The 12,039-nt window shown below is 43.8% G+C and overlaps 1 protein-coding gene across 1 annotated transcript in view; it reads right to left on the bottom strand.

Moving 5' to 3' along the window:
• MAP3K21 (mitogen-activated protein kinase kinase kinase 21) overlaps window positions 1–11,742 on the bottom strand; it is a 55,378-nt gene extending 43,636 nt beyond the window's left edge. The window contains exon 1 of the mRNA XM_010383578.2: window positions 10,595–11,742. Coding sequence (XP_010381880.2) covers window positions 10,595–11,411 — 817 coding nt within the window. The 5' untranslated portion in view covers window positions 11,412–11,742. The remainder of the gene's footprint in view (window positions 1–10,594) is intronic.
• Between the last annotated feature and the right edge of the window lie 297 nt (window positions 11,743–12,039).

The following is a 12,039-nucleotide window of genomic DNA, read 5'->3' as shown; positions in this document are numbered from 1 at the left end:
AGGAGGAGGAGGGGGAGGAGGAGAAGAAGAAGAAGAAATGAAGATGGCTTTAAAAATAACGATAGCAAAACAGTTATTTGAATATTGATCTATCAGTGGCATTTGATATAGCTGATCATTCTTCCCTGATATACTTTCTTCACTGGTCTCCACACTTTTGATTTTTCCCTTTACTTCTAGCTATTCCTGGGTCCTCCCTATCTCCCTGACCTCTAAAGACTGGAGACTACTAGGACTCAGTCCTTGGACCTCTGTCTAGTTTTTTCTTATTTACACTCACTCCCTAGATAATCTCAGTCAATCTCAGGGCTTCACATACCTTCTCATGCTGATGACTCTCACATTCATATTTCTAACCTGGTTCCCCTTCATCTAATTTCAAAACTGCTGCCAGTATAGTCCTGTTAATATGTAAATCAGACCACAGCTCTCCTCTGTTCAAAACTCTCTTGTGTCGTAGTAAAAGTCAAAGACCCTGTAGGCCCCGAAGACTGCATGGTCTGAGGGATCCCTGCTTCTCCCTCATGTCCTGCTGTTCTGCCCACCTTCACTTTTCTCCCAGCACACTGGCCTCCTGTTTTGGAAATCTTGCAATTTCTGTTCCCTGTAACAAGCATGCTCTTTCCCAGATGACCCACTTCCTCACTTACTTAGATTCTGCTGAAAATCCATCTTTTCTGCAAGACTTGGCTTAGACACGCAATCTTTGACTGCTCAACTCAACATTTCCATCCTTCTTTGAAACTTTAATTTTTATACTGAGCACCTACCACTCTCCAAGATACTACACATGTTATTATTTATTTTGCTTAATGTCTGTCTCAATCACTAGAATGCAAGATCCTTAAGGGAGGAATTTGTGTCCGCTATGTTCACTACTCAATACCAAGCGCCTAGGAGAGTTCTGCACATAGTATATGATCAACAGGTAACTATTATATAAATGAATGAGCTAGCATACTAAATACAAGAAGAAAGGCTTCTGTAAAGAAAAAACAGATGTGGTAAGCTAAAACAGAACTTCACATTGCTCGTATACTGAAATAAAATCCATCTTTCATGGGACAAGCCTTTTCATGGACACATAGTATACACAGTTTTAATGAGAAAATCACTTACATTTCATTGTATGTAAAGTCTAGCTCTAAATTTCTATCATGTTAGCATTTTAATAGTCAAGGTACATAATAAAGCAAACTGAGGCAGAAATCTTCCATAATATTCTACATTAATATATTAGTAAGAACGTAACATATTTAATACAACCGATGTATTATTTACAGAAAACCTGAAACAAAATAAACCACTTAAAATCACGTGAAGCCAAATCTTCAGAAGTAATAATTCAAACATCCTATATGCCATCAAGATACTTCCCGAAATGGAACATGATTTGCTCTTTTTCCAATAGCTTAAAAAATGCACAAACCAGTAATGAACCCTGGTAGTGAAACAGTTACAAGAGCAATTTAATACTTTTTGCCTCCACCTTGACCCAACTTATCAATCCAAGTCACAAGCAGGCCTGCCAAAGTGTACAGATCTCAGTGCACCTGCAGGGAACAAGGCTCAGAACTGTTTCCTCATACTGCAGGCTGCCTGGAATCACCCAAGTTAGCCAAATTAAAAAGACTCTCATCTCCAACTAAAATGAACAAATACCTGATTAAGTGACACCTGATTTTGCAGAATGAATAAAAATAATAATGCTATTAGGCTGCAAAGGGTTGTAGAAAATGTTTAGGTATCAATGAGTTCACACACACACAGTAGGAAATATTTAAAGCACAAATATTTCAAATGTAAAACACTTTGAAGTGTTTCTAAGTAAAATATTAAAATGAATATAGTCGACAGCTTGCATTTACATTTTGTCTTACAGTTTACCAAATTCTTTGACATTTATGAGGAATTGGCAAACTAGAGCCCACAGGCTAAATCCAGCACAATGCCTCTTTTGTAAATAAAGTTTTATTGGAACACTGCCACACTCATTTGTTTACATATTGTCAAGGATGTTTTTGGCTACAACAGCAGAATTACATAGTTGCAAACAGAGACCATATGGGCTGCAAAATCAAAAAGATTTACTATCTGGCCCTATACAGGAGAAATTTGCCAACCCCAGACATACACTATCTCACTTAATCCTCACGTCACCCTATTCAGAAAGCCAGTGGAGTCAGAGCTCAAACCTTCTACCACAACAACACTATTTGTCCTCAAATGTGAAAAGAACAAATGCTCTGAGATGTTCCTTTTCCCAGAGTCATAATGCAGAATACATCAGGCATACTGTCACCTGGCTCCTGCTACGACTCACCATACACTTATCAGCAGACAGTTACTTGATTTGGATATAGTCTATAGCCAATGGAAGAATTTCTATATCAACCCAGATAACATATAAGAAGGAATCCACAAATCTGGTCCTCAGAACTGTAGCTTTCAAACTTTACTCCATATCTGAATCATCCAGAATCTTCAAAGAAAAATTATTGTCTCATCAGAAAGTAACATAGATTAATGGATGCCTAAGGGTTAAATCTATGTTAAAGCAAATTAGTAAAATGTTAATGGTAGAATCTAGGCAGTGGGATTATAAGTGAAATAATTTTTGTAAGTGAATAATTTTAAGGGAATTATTTATTTATTGACAGCATCTGACTCTATCACCTAGGCTAGAGTACAGTGGCACGATTTCAGCTCACTGCAACCTCCACCTCCTCGGTTCAAGCAATTCTCCTGCTCAGCCACCCAAGTAGCTGAGATTACAGGCATCCACCACCACGTCTGGCTAATTTCTGTATTTTTAGTAGAGACAGGGTTTCACCATGTTGGCCAGGCTGGTCTCAAACTCCTGACCTCAAGTGATCCACCCACCTCAGCCTCCCAAAGTATTGGAATTACAGTGTGAACCACTGTACCCAGCCTTAAGTAAAATTTTAATTTTCACTTAAAATGATTTCAGTTCTATATATTCCAAGATTTTCAAAATAAAATATTAGGGAAAAAAATGCATTGCTTATTCCTAAGGTTCACTGAAGCAGAATATCCCAAAATGAGACAGAACATGTTATTTTTGAAAAGTTCTCAGGGAGATTCTGATGCCACAATAGGTGTGGGAACTACTGCTAAAGAGTGTCAGTCTGTATCAACAGAACTAATCATTTAGCCTACAGGTTCTCAAAGTATGGTCTAGGGATCCCAGGGGTTCCCTAAGATGGCAACAGTGTGAATGCAGAAGCAGATATGAACATCCATCTGTCTTCTCTCACAGTCTGGCATGAAAGTGAACTCCACAAGTGCAAAGAAATGCCACCATCCTCATTAAATTTGTTTTGGAAAATATGGGAGTTTTCCCATTGCAAATGCCATGTTAAGATGTAATGGAGTCTATTGTTATATTCATATTATTAAACATTTTTAAAATTTATCATTTTAAATTTCTAATATGATAAATATCAATTGCTATAAAGCAAAGCTCTTTGGGAGTCCTGAAAGCAAATATACGAGAACTGTTAATCCAGGCAATACACAGAGACAATAAAACACAAGTTCCAGGATCAGAGGTCCCAGATTCAATTCTTAGTTCTACCCTTTGATGGGCTGAATGACTTTGATCAAGTCAATTAATCATTGAGTTCAGTTTTTTTTTTTTTTTTTACCTGTAAGTTGGGGATAATTAGAGTGTCACCTCAAAAGGTTATAGTGACAAATAAATGAGGACAAATTGTGAGTAGTGCTCAGCATCTAGTATGCCCTAAATAAATGTTAACAACTAATCTTGTTACTATTAGGTTGGTGCACAAGTAATTGTGGTTTTTGCAATGATTAATACTATCGTTTAAAGCACTCAACATGAAGCAATATTTGGAGAAGATGAATTTTAAAAACTAAATTTACACCGCCTAGCGGTCAACTGTACAAATTTAAGTTTCAGGCTCCAAAATAAAGCCATCACAGCTCTCCCAGGTCCCCCACAAAACCTTCTGCCTGTTAGAATTCCTTCATTGGGGTGCTTTTACTTTTCGGGAGCCCTGGATTACCTCAGAGGGTTTGGGAACAGTCATTAACATTTGGAGTTAAGATCATCAGCCTGACATGGTAAAGCTAGAGAATATTTTCTAATTTTGGAGGGAGTTAGAAATCAGAGAGAAAATGTGGTCTAAATTAATTCAGTAAACAAATTGCAATGCTAAAAACTAGGCTTGGATTGTAAATGATAAACAATGTGGTCAAACTAATGTCTAAATAAATTATTTTAGTTTTTATTATTGCCATTCTGACAACCTGTGATAGTACAGTCATAAAGCAAATGACGCCAAGCTTATGTTTCTCTGTCTGTAGATGTGTCTTCTCGCAGCAGATCATACTACACTACTCCTCAATAACCATCAATGGCTCTTCCTTGTCTCTTAAATAGTCCATACATCTTAGCATGGTATCCATGACACTCACTGCCTGACCACATGCTAAATGCCTGTTTCCTTCCCCCCAAAAAAACCCTTTCTCCACTTTTCATTCTAGTTACACTTAACTACTCATTGTTCCCTGAAAAAGCCATATGTTTTTATGCCAGTATTTACCTAATTGCCTTTAATGGGTTAGGAAACATTAAACAGATTTTTCCTACAGGACTTCTGACAAATCTCCCAAGAAACTAATACAGTATCAGAAATCAAGACAATCAGGCTCAATGAAGTTATATAACTTGCTCAAGGTCACACAGCTAGTAAATGAAGATACTGATGTTCAAATCCAAATCTGACTGATTTTAAAGGCAATGCTAGATAGAGCCAGAAGTGGTGGCTCTTACATGTAATCCCAGCACTTTGGGAGGCTGAGGAGGAAGGATGATGGCTTGAGTCCAGGAGTTTGAGACCAGCCTGGGCTACATAGCAAGACTTTTTATTACCAAAAAAAAAAAAAAAAAAAAAAGCCAATGCTGTTTCCCTTAGCTGCACTATTCTGGTAAGTTTAGCACTTAAATGCTAGTGTGAGAAAGCAGGGCTTACAAATGACCTTCTTAAATGGGTAGAGTAGATAAATACTTTCCTCTGTCTCCTTTACCCTGCTTTGATATACTTGACAATGATTACAAAACTGATAAAATATGGATAGTTTGCATAATTCAGAACTAACTAGCTATACGTCTTACAACTACAAAAAAATAGGGCATTGCCTATTTTTTAAAACATTTTAAAATTTGTAGTCCAGGGTGTCACTATGTTCCCCAAACTGGTCTCGAACTCCTGGGCTCAAGCAATCCTCCCACGTTGGCCTCCCAAAGTGCCAGGATTATAGACAGGTATGAGCCACTACACCTGGCCAGCTACTGACTTTTTAGTACGCAAGCATGAAAATGATGGGGGAAGATGTGGTGACTCTTTTGTGATTGCTATTCTTCTAAAAGTCTAACCTTTTGCTAACCTTGTTTCTAAAGCAGATGTAGATTGCAGTTATGATTGGGACATCTGGACTGACTTCTCTGTGCCTCCTGGAACAGGAAGCAGCTATAGCATGAAGCTATGTGTCCTGAGTATAACAACAGAAGAGAGAAGGGGACTTATGTCTTATAACTGATAATAGTGAAATTAATAGCTTCCCCAAATCACTCTGATGAGCTATTTAAACATCTTACTTGGAGATTACATTTTCCATAATTTTCTCAGATAGTTATTTTATTTACACAGTACTAATGAAAAAAAGCTAAAACAAAATTTATATTCCTTTTGCAGTTTGTCATAGTAAGAGCTCCAAATGGCATTTCATAATAAATACAACTATTGTAGATGTAGTTGTAGTTGTAAATAATACTGTAGATAGATAATAATTATTCCCGAAAGACTAAAAACATTGAGATAATAAATGTTTAATCATTTAAATAAAAAGTATAAAAGTAAGTAGCTACCATAATTTGTGGCTCAGTTCCCCATGGAAAGCTTATTTCCTCTCAAGAAAAAGAAAAAATAGAACACAATAAGCAATATCACAAAAAGAAAAAGGAAACCATAAATGATGCCACATAATCTTTTTTTTTTTTTTTTTTTTTTGAGACAGAGTCTCACTCTGTCGCGCAGGCTGGCTTGCAGTGGTGCGGTCTCGGCTCACTGCAACCTCCGCCTCCTGGGTTCAAGCAATTCTCTGCCTCAGCCTCCCAAGTAGCTGGGATTACAGGCACCTGCCACCACACCCGGCTAATTTTTTGTATTTTTGGTAGAGACGGGGTTTCACCATCTTGGCCAGGCTGGTCTTGAACTCCTGAGCTCGTGATCCACCCGCCTCGGCTCGTGAATGATGCCACACAATCCTATTTCAATCCTGCACTTCTGCAGTTTTCGTTTAAAACTCTTAAATGAAATTCTAATATTTCAAACCATCCTTAGTAATTCTTATGTTGCAGATTTTATCTTCACTGCCCCCTGGGAACCTCTCTGCAAAATACTTCCATTGCTACCACTCTGGGCAGAGTCGGTGTCCCCTCTCATACAGACAACCTTGAAAGCCATCACTTGAGCCCACTGCAGTCCCTTCTCCACAGAGGCCAGTACCGTCACTCAGAGTGAAACCTCCATGTGCACAGCAGAGGGAGGCCTGCCAGGCCCGCCCCATGTGTGCCTTTCCTCACCAGCCTTCTCCTCACACCTCCAATATGGAAGTCTCGTTTTTGCTTCCTCTTTCCTTTGCCTGGGTCTTTGCTTGACTAATTCATGGCCCTTTCTGGGAGTGGCTTCCCTGGAGAGCCACTGTGTGAAACAGCACCCCCATCCTCCAGGCTACCACTCTCCGCGCCTTACCATGCTTAATTTTCTTGACGGGACTTACTAATCTCTTTGTGATTACGTGACTGCCATCTATCTTCCCCGTTAGACTAAGCTCTATGATGGCAGATTTGTTGTCATTGATGTCTGGCTTGCCATGTGTCCCTGAGGCCCGGAAGTGACTGGCACAGGGTGGGCATTCCAAAAGTGTTAAATGAGTTCCAGCTCTCCACGATGTTTTTCTTTTCTGCAAAGGCATATAACACTGATGATTTTCACAGTAACCTGAAGTTGCTTTCTATTGTTCTCTGGGGGATGCCTATAGGTAGACTTATATAAGGTATTTTCTACTTATTTTGCATCCAGGAGGGAGTTACATCCAGGAGGCCTAGTATTTATTTAAAACATAAATGACGCTTAAAGCTTGCTAACTTGGCACAACTTTCAATCTGTTGCTACCTGTTAGAAAAAGGACAAAGTTGTTTGTATCATTCACAACATATCAGCTATTATCTAGACATAGATATTCCCCCACAAGATATGATAAAACTTAAGAAGATCTACTAGAAAAGATAAAAGAAAATCTGTCAAGAATAACATATTCTCCAGACAAATTTAAACATTTGTTTAAAACAGTGATTTCCGGCCGGGCGCGGTGGCTCACGCCTGTAATCCCAGCACTTTGGGAGGCCGAGGCGGGCAGATCACGAGGTCAGGAGATCGAGACCATCCTGGCTAACACGGTGAAACCCCGTCTCTACTAAAAATACAAAAAAATTAGCCGGGCGTGGTGGCGGGCGCCTGTAGTCCTAGCTACTCGGGAGGCTGAGGCAGGATAATGGCGTGAACCCGGGAGGCTGAGGCAGGAGAATGGCGGGAAGCCGGGAGGCGGAGCTTGCAGTGAGCCGAGATCACGCCACTGCACTCCAGCCTGGGCGACAGAGCGAGACTCCGTCTCAAAAAAAAAAAAAGTGATTTCCACTGAATTTGGCTCCAAGTAGTCTTCTATTAGCTCTTTGGTACATGAGTACACTTTGGAGTGAAAATAAAATTCAATATTGATTTTTAAAACCTTGTTTAAGTTATCACTAACTCATTACCACCATTAGCAAATATCCAATAAAGTCAAACAAAACATACTGCAATTGAGTATCTGTTATACTCAAAAGTCTAAACAAGAAGTTATAGCTTCATATATCGGCAGAGAATGTCAACTCTGCATTTATTCATTGAACAAATAAACTCAGATATCCAGGATAAAGACCATGTGTGAGGCACCATGGTTTGCACATTCTAGACTCCAGTCACATTTTTCACTTTATAGTAATTGAATAACTATGATAATGGTCATATTGTAACAAATACTTGGCCAGCCTAGTGACTAGCTAATTAAGTCTTTTATAAGAGTGCAACAATTTAAAGCAAAGAGAATCTTGCCTGACAATTATAGAAATTAAAATACTCCATGAAGTTTGGCAATTTATTCTGAGACTGAAAAGTCTTTCAAAAACTAAGTAGCAGCATGTAATCACCTTCAAATTACGCAATATCTACTGAATATACAGTAGTCTATACTCCACTATACAAGTTTTTCTGGTATCGGTAAAGACTGTTTGGCCATAGTTATTGTTCCAGGGTCATGTTAGTTCTTTTTACCATTTAATAATATTAGGAGTTCTTTAAACATTTATATTTTATAGAACTTTATAGAAATTTACTATTTGCATTAACTGCTATGGATTGTTGTTTGATCCATAAATCCTATGGATTGTTAATCCATAGGAATGGATCAACATTTTTTAAAACATGCTTTAAAAACATTAGCAAACATTCTCTACCCTGTGTTGTGTGAACTTTGAAAAATATTGCAACCAAACAAAACTAAGTATGATGTAAGTACTGGCCTAAGGACCAGTACCACCCAAGTGTTTGCTTGTGTTGATGATTTGGATACATTTGTAGAATGTTGGGTTCTGTGTTGTCACAGAGTTGCTGCAACTACTAAGAGGCAGGGGAAGGAATGAATGGTGCTGTTGATGTCCTTAAAATACCTGGTTCTGCAGAAAACTCCCAGCAGACACAGGCTTTCAGGACACCACTGGAAAGAGGGCGTATGGGACACATGGACAAGTCACCCATTCTATGGCAGCACCTGGTCAGACATTTCTTTTATTGAAAAAAAATTACATTATTGAAAGAAAAGTGTATTTTAGGAAATTGCACTCTGTTTTTACTATAACATAGTTCAAAAGCAAGCAATGCTATAGTCCTTCACGTGGTCTGTCAAAGTACTAAGAATACACCACTACCACTACCACTACCACTACCACTACCACTACCACTACCACTACCACTAATAACATATTTTGTTAGACTTTGCTCTCATCGCCTAAGCAGATGCAATCTAAGAGATAGAGAGACTTGGGGGGAAGGAGGATCATGAAATAAAACCTAATGCTTATGCTTAGCTACAATATTCCAATTACTTACAATTCCCAGTGAAAATGCTACATTAGTAATTTTCAAGTAAATTTCTTCTTGTCACTCTTCTTTAGGGACAATGTTTTCACTTGAGCTAGCTCCTGTCCTAGCAGGTTTCACAGGATTGAAAGACTCCAGCTGTTGTAGGCCAATGCCAGTTCTGGCTGCATCCTTTAACCTTTCATGGGATTTCATCTCATTCTAAGAATATGAAGTGATCTTCAATATTGAAGAACCAACATTAAACAGCAATTCTATAGGCTCTTTTATACAGCAAAGTTTCATAGGATTTGCATTTAAGTCATTTGTCAGTTCTTTACTGACATCTGGAAAATCCACCCTGATTTATAAATAAAATCAATGACACTGGCCAGGTCTTCAGGGTTTCAAGTACCTGTACAAGGACAATGCACTTGTTATTAACCCAAAAGTGCATTACAGTGCACACTATGCGTCTTGTCTGGAGAAAAGAAGCCATTGAACCAATAACAAAATCATATTTCACGTAGAGATACTTTTTTTTTTTTTTTGAGACAGAGTCTCACTCTATCTCCTAGGCTGGAGTGCAATGGCGCATCTTGGCTCACTGCCACTTCCGCCTCCCGGGTTCGGGTGATTCTCATGCCTCAGCCTCCAGAGTAGCTGGGATTACAGGCGCCTGCCACTACGCTGGGCTAATTTTTGTACTTTTAGTAGAGAAAGGGTTTCGCCATGTTGGCCAGGCTGGTCTCAAACTCCTGACCTCAGCTGATCCGCCCGCCTTCGCCTCCCAAAGTGTTGGGATTACAGGTATGAGCCACGTGCCCGGCCCATAGAGAGACATTTGAATGAAAAAAGTCTTTGGAAAAGGTAAGAGACATAAAGTCATATTTTGGATAGGCAAACAGCAACCTCAATACAGCACTTGTAAAGTTGACGTCCTCGAGTGCATTCGAGGACTTTGATGAAGGCCACTGGGCGAGGACCGTCATGGGTTCCATATAATCTGCAGAAGGCCTCGGTTTGCAAAGTCCTACCCAGATGAATCACCTCTGGTATTGAAAGGCCTGACTGCCCCTTGAGGTTTCTAGGAGATCCAGGTATTTTACAAATGTTTCATCTACAAACAAGTCTGGTCTGAACTTTTTTAAAAAGCACCCAAAGGCAAGTCAAGGTTAAGCGTGTCACCAGCCCCAAAGCAAGTAACCAAGGACTAGCTGGACCTCCAAGCCCTGAAGGCCTGGGCATGAGCTGCTGCTGGCGCCCTAAGGCTGACTCCCGCCTCTTTCCATCTGGTACTATGTCCTGTGGGGCCCGCCCTAGGCTGGCACGAAGGTAGTCTTCCCCCACCTCCTCCTGGCCCCACTTACTGTTGCTGGACTTGAGGTCCCGGTGCAGGATGGGCACGAAGGCCTCTTCGTGCAGGTAGAGCATGCCCCGCGCTATCTGCACAGCCCAGTTGACCAGCACGTGCGGAGGGATGCGGCGCGCGCGGCGGGGGCCGGGCGCGCGCGGGTCCGGGGCGGCGTTGGCAGCGGCCAGGGCACGGTTGAGCGCTCCGCCGCGGGCGAACTCCAGCACCAGGCAGAGGTGCGGCTGCTGCAGGCACACGCCGCGCAGCTCGATGATGTTTGGGTGCCTCAGCATGGCGAAGAGCCGAGCCTCGCGCCGCACGCTCTCGGCTGCCGCCGCAGCGTCCTGCTCCGGGTCCCGGCGCGCCGCCTTCACCGCCACCTCCTGGCCCTGCCAGGTGGCGCGGTACACCTGCCCGAAGCCCCCCGCGCCGATGAGCTCCTTCAGCTCCAGCCGCTCGAAGGCGACGTGCACCGGGGAGCTGGGCCGCGGGGTCGGCGGCGCAGGCGGCGGCGCGGGGCTGGCTGGCGGGCGGCAGGGAGCCACGTAGTTGGCTGGGAAGATGCCGAGGCGCCGCTGCACCTGGCCTGCCCACCAGCCCTCGTCGCCCGACACGGCGGCGTCCTGCGACAGCACCTCCACCAGCTGGCCGCGCCGCAGGCTCAGCTCGTCCTCGCCGCGAGCCTCGTAGTCATAGAGAGCGGCCCACAGCCCCGCGCCAGCCGAGGCCGAGCCGCCCGAGGAGGTGGACGACGAGGACGCTGAGCCGCCTGGGGCTCCCCGGGCCGAGGACACCGGGGTGTCGGCCGCGCACTCGGCGCCCGGCAAAGCCATGGGGGCAGCCGTGCGGGGAAGGCGGAGCGGGAGGCTGGGCTCAGCCTCCCGGGCGGCCCCGGGCGCGCATCGTCCGGCGGGGTGGCAGTCGGCGCCGGGGGAAGGCGAGGGGGAAGGAATCGCGATCGGTGACGGCAACGATCACGGGCTTGCTGCCCAAAGGGCCCGGCCTCGGCCAGTGTTCCTGCCCAGCCGCCTCTCCTTCCGCAGAGGTCCTCGCAGCCGCGGGCGATGTCCCACCATGGTCGTGCCCAGGGCCTGCTGCCCGCCCGCCGCGCGCTCCTTAGCCAGATCCTGGGACGCCCCACCCTACCCTAGCCGCGCCAGGGCCGCCCCGCCCCCTCCGGGTCCATTCCGCGCTGCCCCCCCGCAGGCCCGCCCCCTAGGCCTGTCCCCAGGGCCTTCCCGCCCTTCCCCCAGCCGCCCCGCCCTCTCCAGGTTCATTCCGCCCTCCTTGACCCGTCCCGGGCGCCCAGTCTGCGCCCGCCCTATGGGCCCGCCTTCCTGGGTTCGCCCCACCCTTCCCCACCATCTGCACCAGCCCGCCCCGCCCTCGCCAGGTTCACTTCCCTTTTCTGTGCCAGTCCCCAGGCCCCGGCTCCCGGGCCCGTCCCCTACCACCTTGGGC

The sequence above is a fragment of the Rhinopithecus roxellana genome, chromosome 8 (genome assembly GCF_007565055.1).
Source record: "Rhinopithecus roxellana isolate Shanxi Qingling chromosome 8, ASM756505v1, whole genome shotgun sequence".
Classification (NCBI taxonomy): Eukaryota; Metazoa; Chordata; class Mammalia; order Primates; family Cercopithecidae; genus Rhinopithecus; species Rhinopithecus roxellana.
This window is presented reverse-complemented; position numbering and strand designations above follow the sequence as displayed.